The 19,613-nt window shown below is 43.5% G+C and overlaps 1 protein-coding gene across 2 annotated transcripts in view; it reads left to right on the forward strand.

Moving 5' to 3' along the window:
• Window positions 1-19,613, forward strand: part of PRKCZ (protein kinase C zeta) — a 196,715-nt gene that overhangs the window by 14,015 nt on the left and 163,087 nt on the right. Inside the window, exons 3-4 of one of the 2 annotated variants that reach the window (XM_066606840.1) lie at window positions 7,896-7,946; window positions 12,461-12,582. In XM_066606840.1, coding sequence (XP_066462937.1) covers window positions 7,896-7,946; window positions 12,461-12,582 — 173 coding nt within the window. The remainder of the gene's footprint in view (window positions 1-7,895; window positions 7,947-12,460; window positions 12,583-19,613) is intronic. The other variant, XM_066606841.1, reaches the window with a different exon arrangement.

Below are 19,613 nucleotides of genomic sequence, written 5' to 3' on the forward strand. Positions count from 1 at the left end.
ACATAAACTATGTCCCAAGTGATCCTCGCTCGAATATTAAAAAAAACGGAATAAATAGCATTCCTATAAAGCTGATTTTTCTCAAAATAGGTTGTCTCTCTCCTAACTTGCCGTCCCTGGCAGTTAATTCACTGGTAACCAGTAAATCCAGTTCACCGACACAACTCTGGTATTACATACGTTTACGCTGATCTCTTTAGCCTCTGTTTTACAGCTCACTGTTCGGTGTATAGACTTCATTGTTTTTTCTAAAATGGTCTGAGTCGTATCTAGGCACAATTGTCCTTTGGCTGTGCTGTAATTGGGGGTAGGGGTGGAGTTAAGCTGGGGGTCCTTGCAAGTGGACCTTTCAGATTCCTCTTTAGCTTGAATAGATCTATCCTCCATCATTGTATTTAAAATCTCCATTAACCCCTCTAAGGAAGCAGGTTTTTTTTATTTCTTTTTAGGATATTCTTTATATATATATATATATATATATATATATATATAAAATTTGGGGTCCCCCCCCCCCCCCGAAAGATTTAATTTTTTAAAATTTTTCTGCCGCCATCTTCTCACAGCTATAACTTTATTTTCCCCTTGGCATAGATGTGAGAGGGCTCATTTCTTGCAGGATGTCCTATAGTTTCAATTGGTACTATTTTCCGGTTCATATGACTATTTATTTTATTTTTATTTTTTTTCTGACTACCTTCACCATGCGGTGTATGTAATGTTCTACTTTAATACATCTCGCTATTACGAACACGGTGATGCCAAATATGTTTAAGTTTTTATTTACATTATTTTATTATAAACATGGCAAAGTTGTTGTAAACTTTTAACTCTTATTTTAATAAACTTTAAAAAAAAAAAAGAATTTTATTTCCTAGGCCCTGCAGTATGATGTAATACCATAGCACTACATTATACCGCAATCTGACAATCTATAAAACAACGCCACAGGCATAGCTTTCAGAAGGCCCCCAGCCTCCATGGTAACCGCATAGCACCGATTCATCTGGGCATTTAAATGCCACTGTCAGAATTGGTGGTATTTAAAGAGTTAATGGCCCCGAACAGCTTCACTGCTTATCAGAGCTGTTATGGGCTGGTGTCTGCTGTAAGAAACAGATGGCACTCCCATTGTATGGAGTGGGATCAACCCCTGACCTCCATACAAACCCCTTACTTCCAGGATGTAAAGGTACATCCTGTAGAGTTAACTGGTTAATGCTATGGGTCTAAACTTTCCCTTTTAAAAGATCAATGATATGAAGGGAGGCGCATATAACTGGCACTGACATTTTATGCATCCAAGAAACGCACTTAAAGATATTATCAAACTAGCCCATTAAACTATTTTCTCAGGTTCCCCCCCCCCCCCCCACTACGAATAAAAGATGTGGAGTATCTATATCACACACCGTTGCGTCTTCTCTTCATAAAGAGATTGATGGCGGTGGGCGATACGTCATTTTGTTTTGCCCCATCAATACCAAATGCAGTGCAGCTTCCATGTATGCTCCCATTTCTGGGCAACATATATAGTTGTCAAAAAATCTTTAAATTTATAAACCAGTTCCAAATAGGCTCTCTACTATTACTGGGTGACTTTAACAAAACCCTTTTGGCCCTAAATGGATTCATCTGTGATCGATCGATCTTCTATTTTCCCTTTTATTACAATTGAATGTTTAGCATCTACAACACCCAACTGAGTTTGGATACACCACCTTCTCGCACCCTCACATGGTATATAGTAGAATTAATTTTATTTTAAGAGATTAAAACCTTAAAAAGGTTTCTACAATAATGGGCACTGTATCCTGGTCAGACCATGCCCCTATAGCAACGTCAATGCAGGAACAATTTAATCTGCCATTCGCCAAGTCCTTAACTATATATTGCAATGTTCAAAATACAGCCTCCCTTATCACAATCACTTTTAGATTGTCGGGCTAAATGACGATGGTGAAATCACCGATTCTACCCTATGGTGTACCACAAAGCACTTCTAAGAGGCCACTTCATAACACAAGCATTTTATGATAAACGTAGGAATGATTTATTATCGTTGCAAACAGAATTCTGTACGTTACATAGACTGAAGCATCTTACTCCTCGGTACCAAAGAAATATCTGCTTTACATCAGCAACTTCCAAGACCTTAATATCTACAAGCAGGACCCTAGCTTTAAGGAAACTGAAAATGACATACTACTGACATGGTAATAAATCAGGAGCTATATTAGCGAAACAAGCAAAAACTTTGTTTACCCCTCATCCAAGACAGCAAAATATTCGACCCCCCCCCCCCCCCCCCCCCCAAGGCATTGTTGATGTATTAGCGAGCTATTCTAAATCCTTATATAATCTAACTGACAGTAGTTCTATTATCCAACCCACGCACGGTGACATATCCTCATTCTTGAATAAACGTAGGTTGCCTACAATCTCTTCGGTTGAGTTGAATGCCCTATCCCAGCCGGTTAACTCTCCCGAAGTCCTGTAAGCCATCAACTCCCAAATGTAATGAATTGCCTGGGCCTGACAACACAAATGAGTATTACGAAGCCGTCACCTTTAGCCCCTTGCCTAACTATAGTATTTAACAAAATTGCCACCAGTTAAGGATATACTCAACCAGGAATGTTGAAAGCACTTATTACCCTACCCAAACCCAGTTCAACCCCCAAAGTATCCACACAACATCAGACCCATTTCCCTTTTAAACACGGCCATGCAATTATATACTAAGATATTGGCAAATAGATCTTTCAGAGGTTATGCCGAATTTGATAGGGATCAGATGGGATTTATCAAGGGACGTCAGACAGTTGACAGCATACAATGATTTATTGACATTATTTTTGGAATGTCAGCTTCTTAGTTTGGATGCCGAGAAGGGATTTGACCATGTCCATTGGGGTTACCTCAAGGAGGTGTTATAAATCGGCTTTTGTGGCCCCTTCACTTCTTCCATAATGGCCTTATACTCTTACACATCTAGTTCAGTCTCCAACCCATTTAATATGTTGCCTGGGACACGTTAGCGGTGTCTACTATCGCCAATATTATTTGCTTTGGTGATAGAGCTTTTTGCCCATATGATTCGCTCATTCATAGTCATGTCTTGCATTACTATAGGAAACCTCAAACATCACATTGGCCTTTTTGCAAATGATGTAATCCTTGGTTTGATATGCCCAGAATACTTTCTTAGCACAATATCAGAAATTGAGAAGTTTAGCTTGGTAAGCTATTATAAGGATAATGCCTCTAAGTCCTAAACTCTCTGGGAGTTCCTGGAGCCACTCAAATACAACTGCAAAATCTCTATCCTTTAAATGGTCCAAAGGACTAATTCCTTATTTGGATATTTTCTTGCCACTCATTACCCAAGTTGGAACTGTTCACGTCAGGCTGCATTCACACGAACGTATATCGGCTCGGTTTTCACGCCGAGCCGATATACGTCGTCCTGATCTGCAGGGGGGGGGGGAGGATGGAAGAGCCAGGAGCAGGAACTGAGCTCCCGCCCCCTCTCTGCCCCCGCTCTGCCTCCTCTCCGCTCCTCTGCACTATTTGCAATTAAAGGAGGCGGAATGGGGCGGGGCTAAGTTCAGAGAATTAGCCCTGCCCTCGTTCCGCCTCTCCCCATTGCAAATAGTGCAGAGGGGCGGAGAGGAGGCAGAGAGGGGGCGGGTGCTCAGTTCCTGCTCCTGCAGATGAGGACGACGTATATCGGCTAGGCGTGAAAACCGAGCCGATATACGTTTGTGTGAATGCAGCCTCAAAGCGTTGTCTCGTGAAATCAAGTGGGGTTCAGCACTTCTGTATGGCCATATTAATGCACTTTGTAATATACATCGTGCATTAATTATGAGCCATACGGAAGTTATTCACTTACCTGCTCCGTTGCTAGCGTCCACGTCGCCATGGTGCCTTCTAAATTCGCTGTCTTCTGGCGTTTTTAGACGCGCTTGCGCAGTCCGGTCTTCTCCCTGGTGAATGGGGCCGCTCGTGCCGGAGAGCTGGTCCTCGTAGCTCCGCCCCGTCACGTGTGCCGATTCCAGCCAATCAGAAGGCTGGAATCGGCAATGGACCGCACAGAGCCCATGGTGCACCATGGGAGAAGCCCCGCGGTGCATCGTGGGTGAAGATCCCGGCGGCCATCTTGGTAAAGGAAGAAAGAAGTCGCCGCAGTGCGGGGATTCGGGTAAGTAATTAACTTTTTTTTTTTTTTTTTTTGAACCCATCCCTTGAGTTTGTCTCGCGCCGAACAGGGGGCCTATTGAATTTAAAAAAAAAACGTTTCGGCGTGAGACAACCCCTTTTACTATCTCTCCTGGAAAAAGATATTCAAAACTACACTAACCTACCATCAGAATGTTATTAATAACCAAAATCTTATATCTGTTTCGCAGTCTCCCTGTAATTGTACCAAATACTATTCTTAATAGAATGCAAAGTTTACTGATTGTGCTTTTTGGTTGCTCTTATATAACAATATTATTACACTTTGCTACTTGACCAACTAAAAAGCTAATGGGTGAATGACCCTTCTAAGCCTTGGATTCATATCAAATCTAGTCTGACTAGGTACCCCAAACTTGCAAATCTCTTATGGGTCTCTAGATTAACTAAAAACATTCCTATATTCGATTCCAAATTTGCTACTTCATCTGGGAAAAAAATGTCCTCCCTCTTCAAATCTCCTAAATGCCCCTGGAGGTGATTCAAATAATCCAGATATAAACTTTCATGTTTGGAGTGCAAGAGATATTTCTAAAGTAGAGGGTTTGATGGACAAATCTTGAAATTCTTTAAATTGCCACATAAAGAATTTTATAAATATCTGCAATTACGACACTTTCTCACTTAACCCTCCGACTACAAACCCTCTTACAAAATATGAATCATTTTTTTCTGTAAGTGCGGGAAAAGAGCTAGGGGTCTCACTAAGGCCTATATAGCATTGCGATTTCCCCTTCATTTATTCACTTTCCAAACTAATTGGAAAAGGGATCTTCAAGAGTCTCTTATTGCAGATTGGTCACTGGCATATTTACTTAATTTAAAAAAACCTCCCATAGCACAAACCACTTGGAATTTAACAGAAAACGTCTATGTAGGTGGTATTTGACTCCCTGCCTCCTGGCCAAAATTTCACCAAACTCCAGCACTTCCTGGAGATGCCACAAACAAATTGGGTCACTGATCCACATTTGGTGGTCATGCGTGTCACATAGAGAGAAGAGGGGGGACGATACCTATTGATCTCGCCTCTGTCCCCAGTTGCTCACGGATCGACTTTTCAGAACGCCTTGCCGCCACCAACAGTCACGGCCGAGCCTCAATTGATCACTCTAGCAGTACTGCAAGCATGGAGTCCTTAGAATACAGGTGGATATGTACCCAGCTTTCCCGGGCTTTTGCATGCCTGCAAAGTGGAAGCTCAGATCATACCCCTGTTCCGTTCTAACCACTAAGGCGCTTTGCAATAGGGACACAAATACACGCTGCCACCACCAGTTTGTTGCAATATTACCGATAAGCTAGACCCGGACTTATGAATTGTAAACATGATTTTCGGAGTTTGAGTCGTTTTAAAACGGACAAGGCTGACTTATAAATTATAGGTTTATTCTAGAAAAGTTGTAGCAGTGCAGTATGGATTTGTACAAAAGATATACAAAAAAAAGTTGTCACACGGGAGTATAGGACAATGCTGTATTAATACACAACAAGCAGTATTTTGAAATGGGAGAAACTACGGTAAAAGAAAGCTACCATTCTTTGTGTGGAGTCACATGAAATTACAGTCCACATGCATAGTGCACTCCAAGTGGCTGACCTCCAGCACAAGACCATGTGTGATGATTATTATTTTTCTTAAACCCTCAGAGAGGTAAGTCCCATTCAGCCCCTTCCAGCCCCCATGAGGGTTTGGCTTACACCAGAGCACATGGGCACTGAAATCCATATTTTCTTCATGACGGTTAATAAAGGTTAGACATACTCATCCACTTTAATTTTGTAATTTTGGGGTGTTTTACATTGCACTTTGGGGGTGTGGTCTCTTAAATGGGCAAACTATATATCAAATTTTGTGTCCTTGATTTTTTTCAGTCCAGTTGTACAGAATACAATGAAGAGATCAGCAACTCTACTCTTGTGTACAGCGGGATGATATTCTTCTTCGACTGTTTAAATCCTAAAGGCTGCAGAATTCTGTTTTGTTTTTAACGCACCCAATTTATTTCAATAGCCGATGCAGAGCATAAAACACAAGCTGAAAATAGAACATGGTGTTTTTTTTTTTTAGCATGAGTAAACCCTCGTCTGAGAGGCCCCATTGAAATGAATTGGGGCTTAGTGCAGAGTTTTTAGCAGGCAATCTGCAATGGCAGACCTGGGGCCTTTCAGAGGTTTTTAGCGGGCGTTGAAAATGCCCACTGAACGCTGTGGAAAAAAAATGCCTGTGTGAGAGCGGCCTAAGGGTATCTGCAGGAAAACACACTGATGGTTTTACCAACCACACACGGAGGCACCACTTTAGATGTGTGTTGAAGGGGGTTGTGGTGTTCTGAAAGGTCGGGGTCCACGGTAAACCCTGCGCTGATGACTAATTCTCATGAGTCATTAATGTTTCCTGGTGTACTGCTTTAATATTTAGCAGCGTATCTTTGCATTTTTAATTTTACAGGGTGGGGTTATATTAGGCTTACAGATTCTTAAAGGTCTCTTCAGGTATTAGGATGTTGGTCACCAATCTTCACGATGGGTCATCAATTTTAGTATAAACTTGACGGCAAGGAGGCCAATTCACGGTATGTGCTTAAGGCCGGGGTCACGAGCATATCTCACAGCGTAGCGGCTGCAAGATATAGGCATGTAACACGCAGCCATTGCATACTGGCTGCGTGCCACCAATTGCCATGTACTATCTTCGCATGTATGTGCCAAGATAGAACATGGTGCGATTTGTCTTGCGCATGTGTTTTGCGCAATTTGTGTTGGTGGCAATATAGCCGCCTATGATATATTGTACAGCTTATTACGGGTGTAAAACTCGTACGCGTAATATGGTATGACCATATGTTCAGCCCTCGCAAGTATGCAGTTTTGTTGTGACCGTTGACTAGTGATGTCACATGTCCTCCTGGATCACTTAATCTACTGCATTTATCTTGCATCTGACTTTTCCTGTTTATCACGTGTTCCTTTAATAGTCTTGAGTTACCGTGTTGCAATTGATACCTTAGTTGTAAAGATTGCAAGTTATCTTGGACTGTTTGAGTAATGCAGATGGGACGGACTGATTCACTAAACGTGCCATAGTGTATTGCACACTAATTGCTGTAAAGGACAGCTCCATTCAAATAGATCATTTTTCTGTCAGTTTATCTTCTAATTACACTCAGACATGTTAATTCTAGTGAGGTATTAGCCACGTGCGCCAATAGTCATCATCCAGTAGCAGTCCTTGTCTCCAGCATCTTTAAGGTTTCCCTCCCCGCTGTTCTAGTAATGCTATCCTTAGGTGTGATCGCTGCAGCTAATGACTGGCCACAATGGTGATCCCAGTTTTCTCCATTTACCTGGCGTATAATGGGTAGGCCAGGTTTCCGTCACGTAATTGTTTGTACCTCCACACTCCATCCAAAAAAAAAAAATCCTACAGCTTGCTATACATCAAAAATGCCACCAAACCCTGATGGGGCTCGGTGTAAACAGGACTGCAAAACCGAACATGCATCATTCTTACATAAGTGGAAGGTGGGTCCAAAGTTCCACCATTGGCTATCGTGTAAAGATCTGTAACGAGATGCCAATTTTCTAATATAAGCCTGTATTGTACTTTCAGTTTTACACCGAGGCACAATGAAATTTTTTTTTCTGTGCAGATACCAAGAGGAAAAAATTGGGAGTCTTCAATCACATGCAGTATTTCACAGGTACTTTTCACCTAGAAGTTGCAATTTTTTTTTGTACATATATTCCCTAAAGACTCCACACACACACACACACACACACACACACACACACACACACACACACACACACACACACACACACACACACCTCTCCTCCCACAGAGCAGTCCTCCCAGATAGTCTGCCTACTTGCAGAAAAACACTCTCCCAGAAAATGCATGTAAATCGAGGGAAAGAAAGCATTAGTAAAATGGACACCACTTTGGAGCCAGTTTGACAAAAGTTCAGTTTTTGTTTCCGTTTTGTTTGGAGTTTTTATTGCTTAGTCGACTAATGAAATGACCGGAACCCTTATCAAACAGACATCAGTGGTGTCTGAGCCGTTGCCTTGCATTAGGGAAACTGTCACAATGCTATTTTTGGCAGCTGTGAGGAAATCCTGCAGAGTAGTGAAAAATGCTTCTTAAAGGGGTATTTTTAAAATCAACTTTTTTTTTTTTTTCACCTATCCACAGGAGAGGTTATAAGTCTGATCTGTGGGGTTTCACTGCTGAGACCTCAACTGATCCTGAGAATGGGGGTCCCATGTCTCCCTTTCCTCCTCACTGATGTGGAGATACAATGGAACTGTGGCACCACTCCATTCATTTCAATGGGGCTCACAGAAATAGCCAAGTACAATCCCCAGCAGTCCTGGTGAAGATGAAGGAAGCGGCACTGTGCATGCATAACTGCTCCACTCATTCCCCTCTTCACTGCGGTGAGGAAGGAGAGGAGCCCCTACTGATCAGAGTTTTATCACTTGTCTTGGGTGGCGTTCACACAGAGCGGAATTACCGCGGAATTTCCATGTTGACCCTCTGCACGGAAATTCCGCTGCATTGACAGTAGCAGCAGAGTGAAGCAGACTTTCAAAATCTGGTCCACAAGCTGCAAAAATAACCCTCACAAAACCCGTGCGCAAACTGATGTGTGGCGAATAATTCAAATCCTGCGGCATGTCAATTTTATCGCCATCTCCGCTGCAGATGTGGTGCGGGTTTGGAGACTGACATTCCACGGCTGATCTACAGCAGTATGCCCGCTGCAGACATTCTGCTGGAAATCAGCCCAGTGTGGACCCAGCTTTATGGATGGGTATGTCAGTTGTGCGACAACACCCTTAGGCCTCATGTCCACGGGGAAAATATGATTTAAAATTCGCAGCGGAACACCCGCATGCGGATCTGCATCCCATAGGGATGCATTGACCACCTGTGGGTAGATAAATACCCGCGGCTGGTCAATAAAAGTGAATAAAAAAAAATGGAGCATGAAAAAAAATGGACATGCTCCATTTTCGTGCGGGTCTCCCGCAGGCTTCTATGGAAGCCGTCCGGATCCGTGGGAGACCTAAAATAAGAATGACTTACCCGCAGCGGACCGGGCAGGTCTTCTCTTCTTCACGGACGGATCTTCTTTCTTCGGCCCGGCGGATGTGCCAGGCGCATGCGCGCGGCACGCTGCCGGCATGCCGAGCACATCCACCGGCCGAAGAAAGAAGATCCGGCCATGAAGAAGAGAAGATCTGCCCGGTCCGCTGCGGGTAAGTTTATTCTTATTTTCAGCGCTCATGTTCGCGGGGCAGGAGGGACCCGCTACGGATTCTCCATGGAGAATCCGTAGCGGGCCTGATTTTCCCCGTGGACATGATCTTTGCTACATCTGTACGTACATGTTAACATGTGACTCTCGCATCACTCTATTCCCATTGACTACAATAGTCTCCTTACACAGGCTGTGTGGCCCTCATGTAACCGTTTGGGATCTGCGGTTTGTATAGAAGCTGTGCAGTCACGGACCCCTGACTTCTTACAGACTTTGCGCATTGTGGTTTTTATTTCTCTTTATTCGTTTTTCTGTAACGCAGTTAATTTAGAGCTTATTATACCCAGAGATTTTTTTCTTTCCCTTTTTTCTCTTCCTAATAAGTTACTTAGGTGTAATTATGTAGAATAGTGTCATTAGCCGGCTTCAGCCGAGCGATGCCCCCAGTGGTTTTTTTATGCTGACAACTGAAACCTACTTGCGTATAATAACTTTTGAACAAAATCTCCTGAAATGAAGTAAGTGACCTTCTATTACGAGGAGCAACAATTATCCACATGTATAGAAGTGGAAATGTTTTTAGCCATCCCTTATGCCTTAAGAAACCAACTTTTTACTGCATCGATGCACATTGGCACCTGAGTATAGGCCTAACAATACATCACTTGCTGGTAACAGGAAAAAGCTTTTTCAACTGGTTTTAAAATTTGAGGCCTCGGTTCATGACTGGTTACACTTTGTTCTCACATGGTGTTCTTTAATTTTTTTATTTTTATTGGGAATTTTTTGCACTCACAGCTTTATAGCTTCTATTTATATCAACCTGCCTTTATGGAAACTCCTGAAATGTAGCGCTTTGCTGTGGGCTATATATTTTTACTATATTCTTCAACAAAAGCTTCATCTTGCTTTACAGTGGAAATTTCATGTTTGTTTTCTATATAAAAGGCAGTTGTCCTGATATGGACAAGTACCAATATGTCCCCCCACACGTATGCGCTCATCACTGCTCTATACATCTAGAAATATATTGCTGTAGAAATGTTATTTTTCTCTTCGCAGTGCAGTAAAGTATTTGGGTAGCTGCAATTCACGTTAACAAAAAAGTTGCCAAACTTTTGTTCTGGTCATATGTATTCGATTCATTTTTCCCCTAACCCATAGACCATCTGAGGTGTGGTGGCATCCTAATTTTCCCTTGACGACAGATGTTGGAGGGGAAAGGAGGATCGGCTGTTGGATTGTTGGATTTCATCATGCCCAATTCTTTTGTCCGTAGGAGATGAGCTGCTGCTAAAGGTGTCTGACAGCGGCTTACTCCACTCTCCTTATTCAGAACACATGTACACTTGACTGAGCTTTGCATGAATGTGTATTTGAGGGTCAAGAGGGACATGTATTGGCCAAGCTATACAGAATAAGTTGGCTTCTATAGCCTGCACTGATCCCTATTCTGGGGACTCCCAATTTATAGATCAGTGTGAGCTGACTTTATTTAAAGAAAAAAATAAACCAAAAAACTCACCTATGGGGACATGACCTAAGGTCTGCCCTACACATTAGATATAGGTTGGTGGGACCAGCCAGCCGTCTAATGTGTATGGAGGTCTTCCAACTCTTTCCCTTATGGCAGATGACGTTTGACCTCTTGATTTTGGAAGTTGAGGCTGACTCCTCTGGCAGTGGCTCTCCTCGCTACATAGAAAACTCATACATGCTCTGCTGAGCTGATGCATATGGGGCATTTGGGACGGGGACTTTCTTCTGAATCCTAGATATGCATATGAGCAACCCAAAGGCATATTCAAAAGGGTGCTTGTCATATCCATGTGTTCCACGGATAGCATGTGAAGCTGCAACGGCCAAAGAGGCTACTCACATGCCATGATGAAAATGAGACCTGAAATGTTGGGCACTTGTGGTCATCGGACAGTATCGGTCTACACTCCAGTGTTGGTGTGTCTCAACCCCCCCACCCCTCCTTCCTTTTTTTTTTTTCTTTTCCCCCTTTTCTTTTCCTCTTGAAAAAAAAGATGGCTTTACCCATATGAATAATTCCTAAAACTTTAGCATTGCAACAGGTGAGAACTATAGATATGATAGCAGATTTGGGGAAAGTAAGAAAATGCCCCCATCCTGTTACTGAAGTTAATGTTCTTTTGCATAAGGGTACTATTAGTGCTTCTGTACCCGACAGCCATCCTGGCTGCTATTGCACCGGTGCTTTCACACAGTTCAGTGAATGGAGCCAGAGATCTCTTCTGCCCGCCCGCCTCAATTTACAGTAAACTAGCAGCCATTCGTAGATGAATGACTACCCACCCACTTTAAACAGGATGATAGTCGTCCGACTTTAGCTGAGCTAAAAACGAAGTGCTAATGACAAATATGAGTCACACTCACTTGCCCTCTAAGGTCCCGTGTTTGCACGGGACAAATATCCCCTGTATCTCCTCGTTGGAGCGATTACTTGGGCAGCTGTCACCCCGTGTAAAAGTAAGCTTACCCGGACTGCATCTGAAGCCACATATATGCCTAGAAGTTTAATACGGCTATTAAATAAACGCTCGGGAACTTATCCCCTGAGAAACTGAATTTTGCCTATTTTTACCGTGCGACGACCACAACCCTTTGTATACCAGACTCCTTTCCACCTCTATAATAAATACTGGCTCAAGGTGGGGAAAAATCTCATTCCTTTTTTATTTCAACACTTTTACAGCAGAGAGTAATATGTTGCGCGAGAGCTTTTATGAAGTTTCATGTGCTATTATTATATGTGGGCCGTGTTGGAGCAGATACATTCCAGGAATTAATATCCTGTAAGTGTTGTGATGATATCACTAGAAGATTATAACACACCGTGAGCTGTAAATGTCATTGCTCTGACTCTTCCTTCCAACATCAATTTGTCTTACCCATCTGTTGCGTGTTCTGTTTTTTTGCAGAGATATTCTGATCACTCGCCTGGGAGCTTCGATGAGTTATGATGAACTGTGCGAGGAAGTCAGGGAGATGTGCAGTCTACACGAGGGACAGCCTATCACGTTGAAGTGGATTGATGATGAAGGTATTGGGGTGGACATCTTATTCTCTGTGAATGAAGTACGGTTCCCACACATGACTCCTCTTGGCAAGAAGATGAATAAAGGCATCCTGTCACCTCCCAAAGCCTCCCCTCTCATATTTTCTATCACTTACTGATACAAACGTCCGAGCAAACCTGTAAATGCTTCAGAGGGTGAAAATTAAACACACAGCTAAACCAAAAATCATATCTTCATAGTTACAAAATAGCACCTCGTGCAAAGAATAAATGTTATAGTCTGTATGGAGGCTCTACAGCTTCATCCTCCAGAACCATGGGCACTACATATGTTGCTGAATGGTCTTTCCATATGACACTTCATTAAAGGGGTATCTGGGCATTTACTGCTGATGACCTGGGGTAGCAATAGTTGATCAGCGGGAGCCCGCCCCATGGGATTCCTGTTGGTCAACTGATTGTTGGTGCTGTGGGCTGGACGTCGTCTTTGGTGGTCAGGGGCAGAAGTGTAATAGCTGGCTTCACTGTCATTGAAATCAATGTGAGCAATGCCTCCTATTACACTTATGGCTCCTCATTGCAGTCAGAGACGGAAATTTAATAGAAGGCATCGCTCCCCTTGGTTTCAATGGGTGTGAAGCTGGCTATTGCACTTACAGCCAGATTATTAATGACTACATCCAGCCCACTCTGCTGACAGCGGGTCAGATGATTAGTTGATTGGTGGGGGTCCTGAGCGGCGGATCCCCGCCGATCAACTATTGATGATCTATCCTGAAGATGGGTTATCAATAGTAAAATGGAGGTGAAGGAATAATTGTGGTTCACTGTGTAACCATCCAAACTGAGAGAATGTAAAATTAATCTTCTCTTTTTATTAGTGAAAATGGATAATCGGCAATAAAAAAAAAAAACTTTTCAGGTTGAAGAACCCCCTTCATCAGCGCTGTGGAGCAGCAATTCTCTGCAGTTAGTACCACACTCGACACCAGTCCTAAACCCTAATCTTGCCAGCTAAACTGATGAAAGGATTCTTTACCCTGAAACATTTTTTAAGCTGGTTATTTATTTTTCACTAATAAAGAGAATTTGGCTATCATGTTCTCTTGTGTTTTGGATGGTTGCGCTGTGAACCATGATTGTTATTCCCACACCTCCATCATATTTGCACTCAAATCAGAAGTGTTATCTGATAGCACCCTTTACCTATCTGAGACATATATATATATATATAATATATATATATATATATATAACAGCCCCCCGTACCCAGTGGGTCCCAACTTGGGTTTTGCTACTGCTTTTTCTTTCCTTCTACCGCTTATACCCATAGTAAAAGTTCTGGAATCTGCCTTTAAGGCTGGGTTCCCACGGGGCGGATTCCCGACGGAAATCCCGCGGTTTGGCTGCAGCAAAAACTGCAAGATTTCTGCCGCGGAAAAACCTGCGGCGGCTTTGAAATGGCCCGGCCACTCGCTCTTCCACTGCGGCCGGCGCTCCCATAGAGGAGAGCGCAGCCGCAGCGGAAAGAAAAAAAGAATGGACATGCTGCGGTCGGCGCAGCCGCGGTTTCTGCAGGATTAACCGCAGCGGATTTTCTGAGAAATCTCGTCCACGTGGCTGGCTAAACCCGGGATTAGCGGCTGCAGGCGGATTTGCCGCGGCGAAATTCCGCACGAATTTCCACGGCAAATCCGCCCTGTGTGAACCCAGCCTAAGGATGATTTCCTCAGAAAACCCTCAGTAACGTTGTACAGAGTTTTTGGAGTAACCTATTAGAGCTGTGGTTAGTGTAATTCTTGTAACGTAAAAGGCCATGTATGCACATGATATAAAGCAGGCTTAGAGATATATTATATATTTTGAGCCATTGGTAACTTTTGACCTAAAAACTACTGGTTTTGCCTGAAAACGTTTGTTTCTCACCTAATCAGATACAAGACAACCGTTCAATATTACAGTAATTTGATTTTCTGCCGTACTCGATGAGCCCCAGAAGCCAAAGCCAATGTTCCTAAAGTGACTGCTGCTTCCTAATTGTTAGATGTTTTGTAATGATCAGTCAAAGACCCTGCTGGTATCTACTGTAGTTCTAGTGGCAGAAAGCGGTGTTTATCCAAGCAACCTTCCCTTTCTAATCTGCCGGATTACACTGTGCACTTATCTCCTTTATTTGTATGTGATTGATACCAAAGATAATTGCCCAGTGTAGACACTGCTGGCAGGATCAGTAAATACATGCCAAGTGTGCGGGTCTCCACTTCACTTCACTAGAAAAATATCCAACAGATGCCTGGAACAATTCTTCAAACTATTGCTGGTTTAGAAATTGTTGCCTGTTACCAGGACTTCAGAAGGGAACGAATTCATATGGATAGGCATTCTACTGATGACCTGCAAAACCAGATTCCACCTCTTCACAAGAGGGGTGCTGTCTCTGTAATTTATAGAAAGGGGGAAAAAATCCCTATTGTATTTGGAAGAAAATTAGTTAAAGTTGTTTGGTACGTTTAGATGTGCCACACGATAGTGCAGTAACTTGTACCGCAGCAAATGAGCTCTTATGTACTTACATTCCATTCCAAACTGAAGCTGCAAAACTAAGTGCTGTATTAACCGAGAGCTGAGTGAGTGCTTGGCTTTCCTATAACTGTAGTGTGTGTCTTGGGTTTAGTGACTTTGGATTCAGAGATTTTGGAAGAGTAAGGCCTCATGTCCATGGGCGGCTCAGAGCCCGCAGCGGAATCCGATCCTGTCCGTGCTGTGAACACTGTGGGATTTTACTTACCCGTCGGGGTCTTCTCTTTTCTTCACTGCGGATGTGTGCAGAAGCACCGTCCGCCGCATGTGTGCAGTGGAAGGTTTTTTTTTTTTGTTTAACTCCTTTCTCATGGAATCCGCGGCCCAAACGCTAATTGGATGGCTTCAATTGACCTCAATGGAAGCAGTCTGTGCGGATCCGCAGTAAAATGGAGCGTTCTGCGTTTGTTTTTCACTTACGGACGCCCATGTATCTCTATGGGCGGCTTTATTTGCAGATCTTCCACGCAGATTCCGTAAGTCACATCCACCCGTGGACATTGGGCCTAACTTATTTAATTACTGCTTATTTTAAATTTTACTAATTTTTGTATTTATTTAATCTAATTGTATGATTTCCACTTAGCATATGCTCCATGATTGACAATGCAGTCCTTGAACGGCTGTTCGAGGGTGCATACTGCTGTACAAGACGTGAGCATGTTGCGCATTTGGAAGTCCAAATCCTGGATCTAAATGAGCAGCTTGCAACACTGAGATCCATTTGCATTGTGGAAAGGAGTCTACTGCTCGCTGAACAGGCACTCGCTGGGGTGGATGGTAGTTTGAGAGAGCAGCATGAGCAGACAGCTAGCTGGGTAACAGGAAGGGGTTGAGGGAAAAGTTCCAGGGAGGCTAGTCCTGAACTGGCATAGCCCTACAAGTTTGCAAAGTTGGCAGATGAGGGGGATGCCGTTAAAGGGTTATTTCTGCTGCAGCACCACATGCCCCCTGGGTGCCAGGGAATGTCTGCTCCAATAAGCAGGGGAACAGGAGTGCAGGGCAGGCTAGACAGGTCCTGATAGTGGGCGACTCCATTATTAGAGGGACAGACAGGGCAATCTGCCACAAAGACCAGGATCGTCGAACGGTGTTTTTTATCTTCCTGGCGCTCGAGTTGGACACATCACGGATCGGTCAGTAACTGGCTCTGTGCTAGAAAGCAGAGCAACGAGTGTCAGGCAGCTGCTGCCAAGGCAAATAGAATTATGGGGTGCATGAAAAGAGGTCTTGGGGCACTTGACTAGAACGTTGTTCTCCCTCTGTAGAAGTCACTGGTCAGACAACACATGGAATATTGTATACAGTTTTAGGCACCGGTACTCAAGGAGGACATATCGGGGCTTGAGCAGGTACAAAGGTGGACAACTAAAGTAATAACTGGTATGGGCAGACTACAATACCCAGATGTTATCAAAATTGGGATTCTTTAGTTTAGTAAACAGAGGACTGAGAGGCGACCTAATAACTATGTATAAATACATCAGGGGACAATACAGAGATCTCTCCCATCTGTCTACACCCCAGGACTGTGACTAACAAGGGGGCGCCCTCTGTCTAGAGCAAAGAAGGTTTCTACACCAACATAGAAGCTGGATGTCGTTTTTGAGCGATACACTATTATGTTCTTAATAACTTCAAAAGGGTTGTTTCAGGGATTATTCCGGTTTGTCATATTGGCATCAGAAAGGAAATTTTTTTTCCCCCCATTAAATCTGGAAAATTGGCTTCTACCTCATAGTGTTTGTTTTTTTTTTTTTGTTTTTTAACAACCTTCCTCTGCATCAACATTGGCGGGGTAATAGGCCGAACTGAATGGACATATGCCTTTTTTTTCGACCTTAAATACTAGGTTACATCGATGGAATAATACCTTGTGACTCTCGCATTTTTATTTATTTATTTTTTGCACCTCACATTCCGTGCCTTTAAAGGCCTCAAGTCCACGGCACTCGTGGATTTCGCATGGGAAATCCTGAACGGATTTCCCCGGCGTACCTGTCTGTGTCGTCTTTCTTCTGTACTGCGGATGTGTGCGGACGTGTCGGCTGTCGTGCCTGTGCACGTGAGCAGTACAGTTTTTAAAACATTTTTTTTTTTCTTTTTTTTTTAAATCACCTAGTCTCCCTGCGGAATCCGCACTGCGGACGGGCTGCAGGTCATACGGCTTTATTGACTTCAATGGAAGCCATCCATGCGGGAACCACAGAAAAATAAAGCATGCAGTGATTTTATTTTTTTTATAATCCATGAGGGGAAACCGCAATTGGCTTTCGTTCGTGTGCATGAAGAATCGTTTTACCATAGCATGCTATGGAGTGTTATTGCTGTGGAATCCGGAGGTGGACACCCGCTCCGTATTCTGCAGCAAAAATCTGTCTGTGGACATGAGGCCTAAAGATCCAAATTTGGACACCTTTTTGCAGGTTTCATATTCTGTTGTGAAAAGCTTTCAAAAACCGTTTTAAAGTAACTTGCTATACAGGGTAAGGGCTCATGCCCACGAGCGTCGTGGGATGTGCCCGCAGACTTACGCTATGGGAGATTACAAACAACAAAATGCCTGCGAGTGATCGGGGATTTCCACGGTCTCCATTAATGCTATATTAATGGAGACCTCCCGTGGCGTAAATCCGCGGCAAATGGAACATACTACAATTTATTTCCCGTGGCCGAATTTCGCATGTGAGCATTGGCAGGCAGAAAGCTATTGGGCTCAATAGAACCTAATGACTGCGGAATTCGCGCACGGATTTCCGCCGCAGGAAACGCGGTAGAAATCAGTTCGTGGGCATTCACTTTTAAAGAGCAGATTTGGGGGTTTATTTCCAAACTACAAAACACAGGTACACAACCTGCACATCACTGTAAGGAGGAAGGTGCAGTAACTTTCATGGCCACATCGCAGTCCTGTGGGTCTCGCTTAGTTTTATGGCCCCATAGGTGCATATGCAGGAAAAGACGCTGAAATTCATTTTGCACATGAAGCAATGCATGCACGTTTTTGCTGTGATGTGCAGGTTGTGTACCTGGTTTTTGTAGTTTGTAATTAAATTTCCTAATCTGCTCCTTTTTTAATTGCCTCCATTTTTTTTTTTTCCTCTTTCATTTCCCCCCGTGGTGCTGCTATTAGGCCTCCTTTCCACGGGCGATGTGTCACTGCGTTACCCATGGTGATAATCCGGCCGTGGGTAACGCAGTGAACGCTTTCCATAGATTTAACTATAGAGAGCGCAGCCCGAAGTCCACGAGCAGATAATCAAAGTGACTCGTGGGCTACAAATTGCGGCATGCTGCAATTTGTCACGATTCTCCGCAGGGAGCCTGTCATTTCTACCTACTGCTCCCCTGTGGCAGAATATTGCTAGCGATATTCCGCCGCGCCCGTGGACAGGCAGCCCTAATCTTCTGATGCTGCAGGTAGTCTCTGAGCAGATTGTCTTTTTTTTGCCTCCGGCGAGTAAGTAAAAACTTCTTACTTCCTCTATAGAAGCGGGCCTCTTGGCTAGAATGCCATGTATTGCAGAGGATTTGCTTCTAACAAGCAGGTAGACAGCAGTATATGGCGCATCCACTATGCAGAGACCGAGCTGTAAGGAGAGTGAGCATGTGTGTCCATCAGCATTTTGCTCATTAAGTGGACATGCATATTGCTGTACACCAAACACCAGGGGGTGCTGTACTAGGTAAATGAATGACTTTGCTCTTCACTGAACCATTTTAAAGGTGCTTTTAAGAGGGTTTATTCTAAATTCTGTGCTTGTTGAGTTAATAAAATTAAAAAGAAAAACAAAGCGATCCTCCTGGGTCCAGTGCCACAGCTTCGGTATCGGCTCTGGGTCTGTGTTTACAAGCTGCAGACTGCTTCTTTATGGAATGTCAGAGGCTGCTGCAGCCAGTCATAGACCTCTGCATTCGTTCTGAGGTCTGCGATTGGCTGTAGCAGCCTGTCACGCCCTGTAAACCGAACAGAGCTTTACTGTTCGACAGGGAAATAGGAGAGGCAAGTGTTGGCTTTGCTAATATTTTTGGCTATGGGCATAAGATTTAAAACTACAAAGTAAAAAAAAACAAACAAAAACCTAAGTTGGCATTGCATGTTTTACACTCACTGAATTCAGTGGAAGCTGATCTATGGCCAGCGCATTCTGCTTTCTACTCTGCCTGCAGTGGCTACCGTCTTGGGAATCTGCTTATTGGTGGCAAGGACACACCACTTGAATCGCCAATCTCTTGAAGACCTGTTGGTCATCCATGCAAAAAATAGAAGTGGAGTACCCTTTTAAGAGCTCACGCATATAGACCTATATCGCCCCCATATTAAATGCTGCTAAAAGCCAAACACTGCATTGTGACTGAAGCCTCAAACAGAGCCATTCACTGTAATTAGTGAGATGGGCACCACTTTGATGTTTAACAAGGGGTCCTTTAGTTTCCATTATATGTAGTGTAGAATAGTGTACTCTACTATACTC

This window comes from Eleutherodactylus coqui, chromosome 6, assembly GCF_035609145.1.
Source record: "Eleutherodactylus coqui strain aEleCoq1 chromosome 6, aEleCoq1.hap1, whole genome shotgun sequence".
Lineage (NCBI taxonomy): Eukaryota > Metazoa > Chordata > Amphibia > Anura > Eleutherodactylidae > Eleutherodactylus > Eleutherodactylus coqui.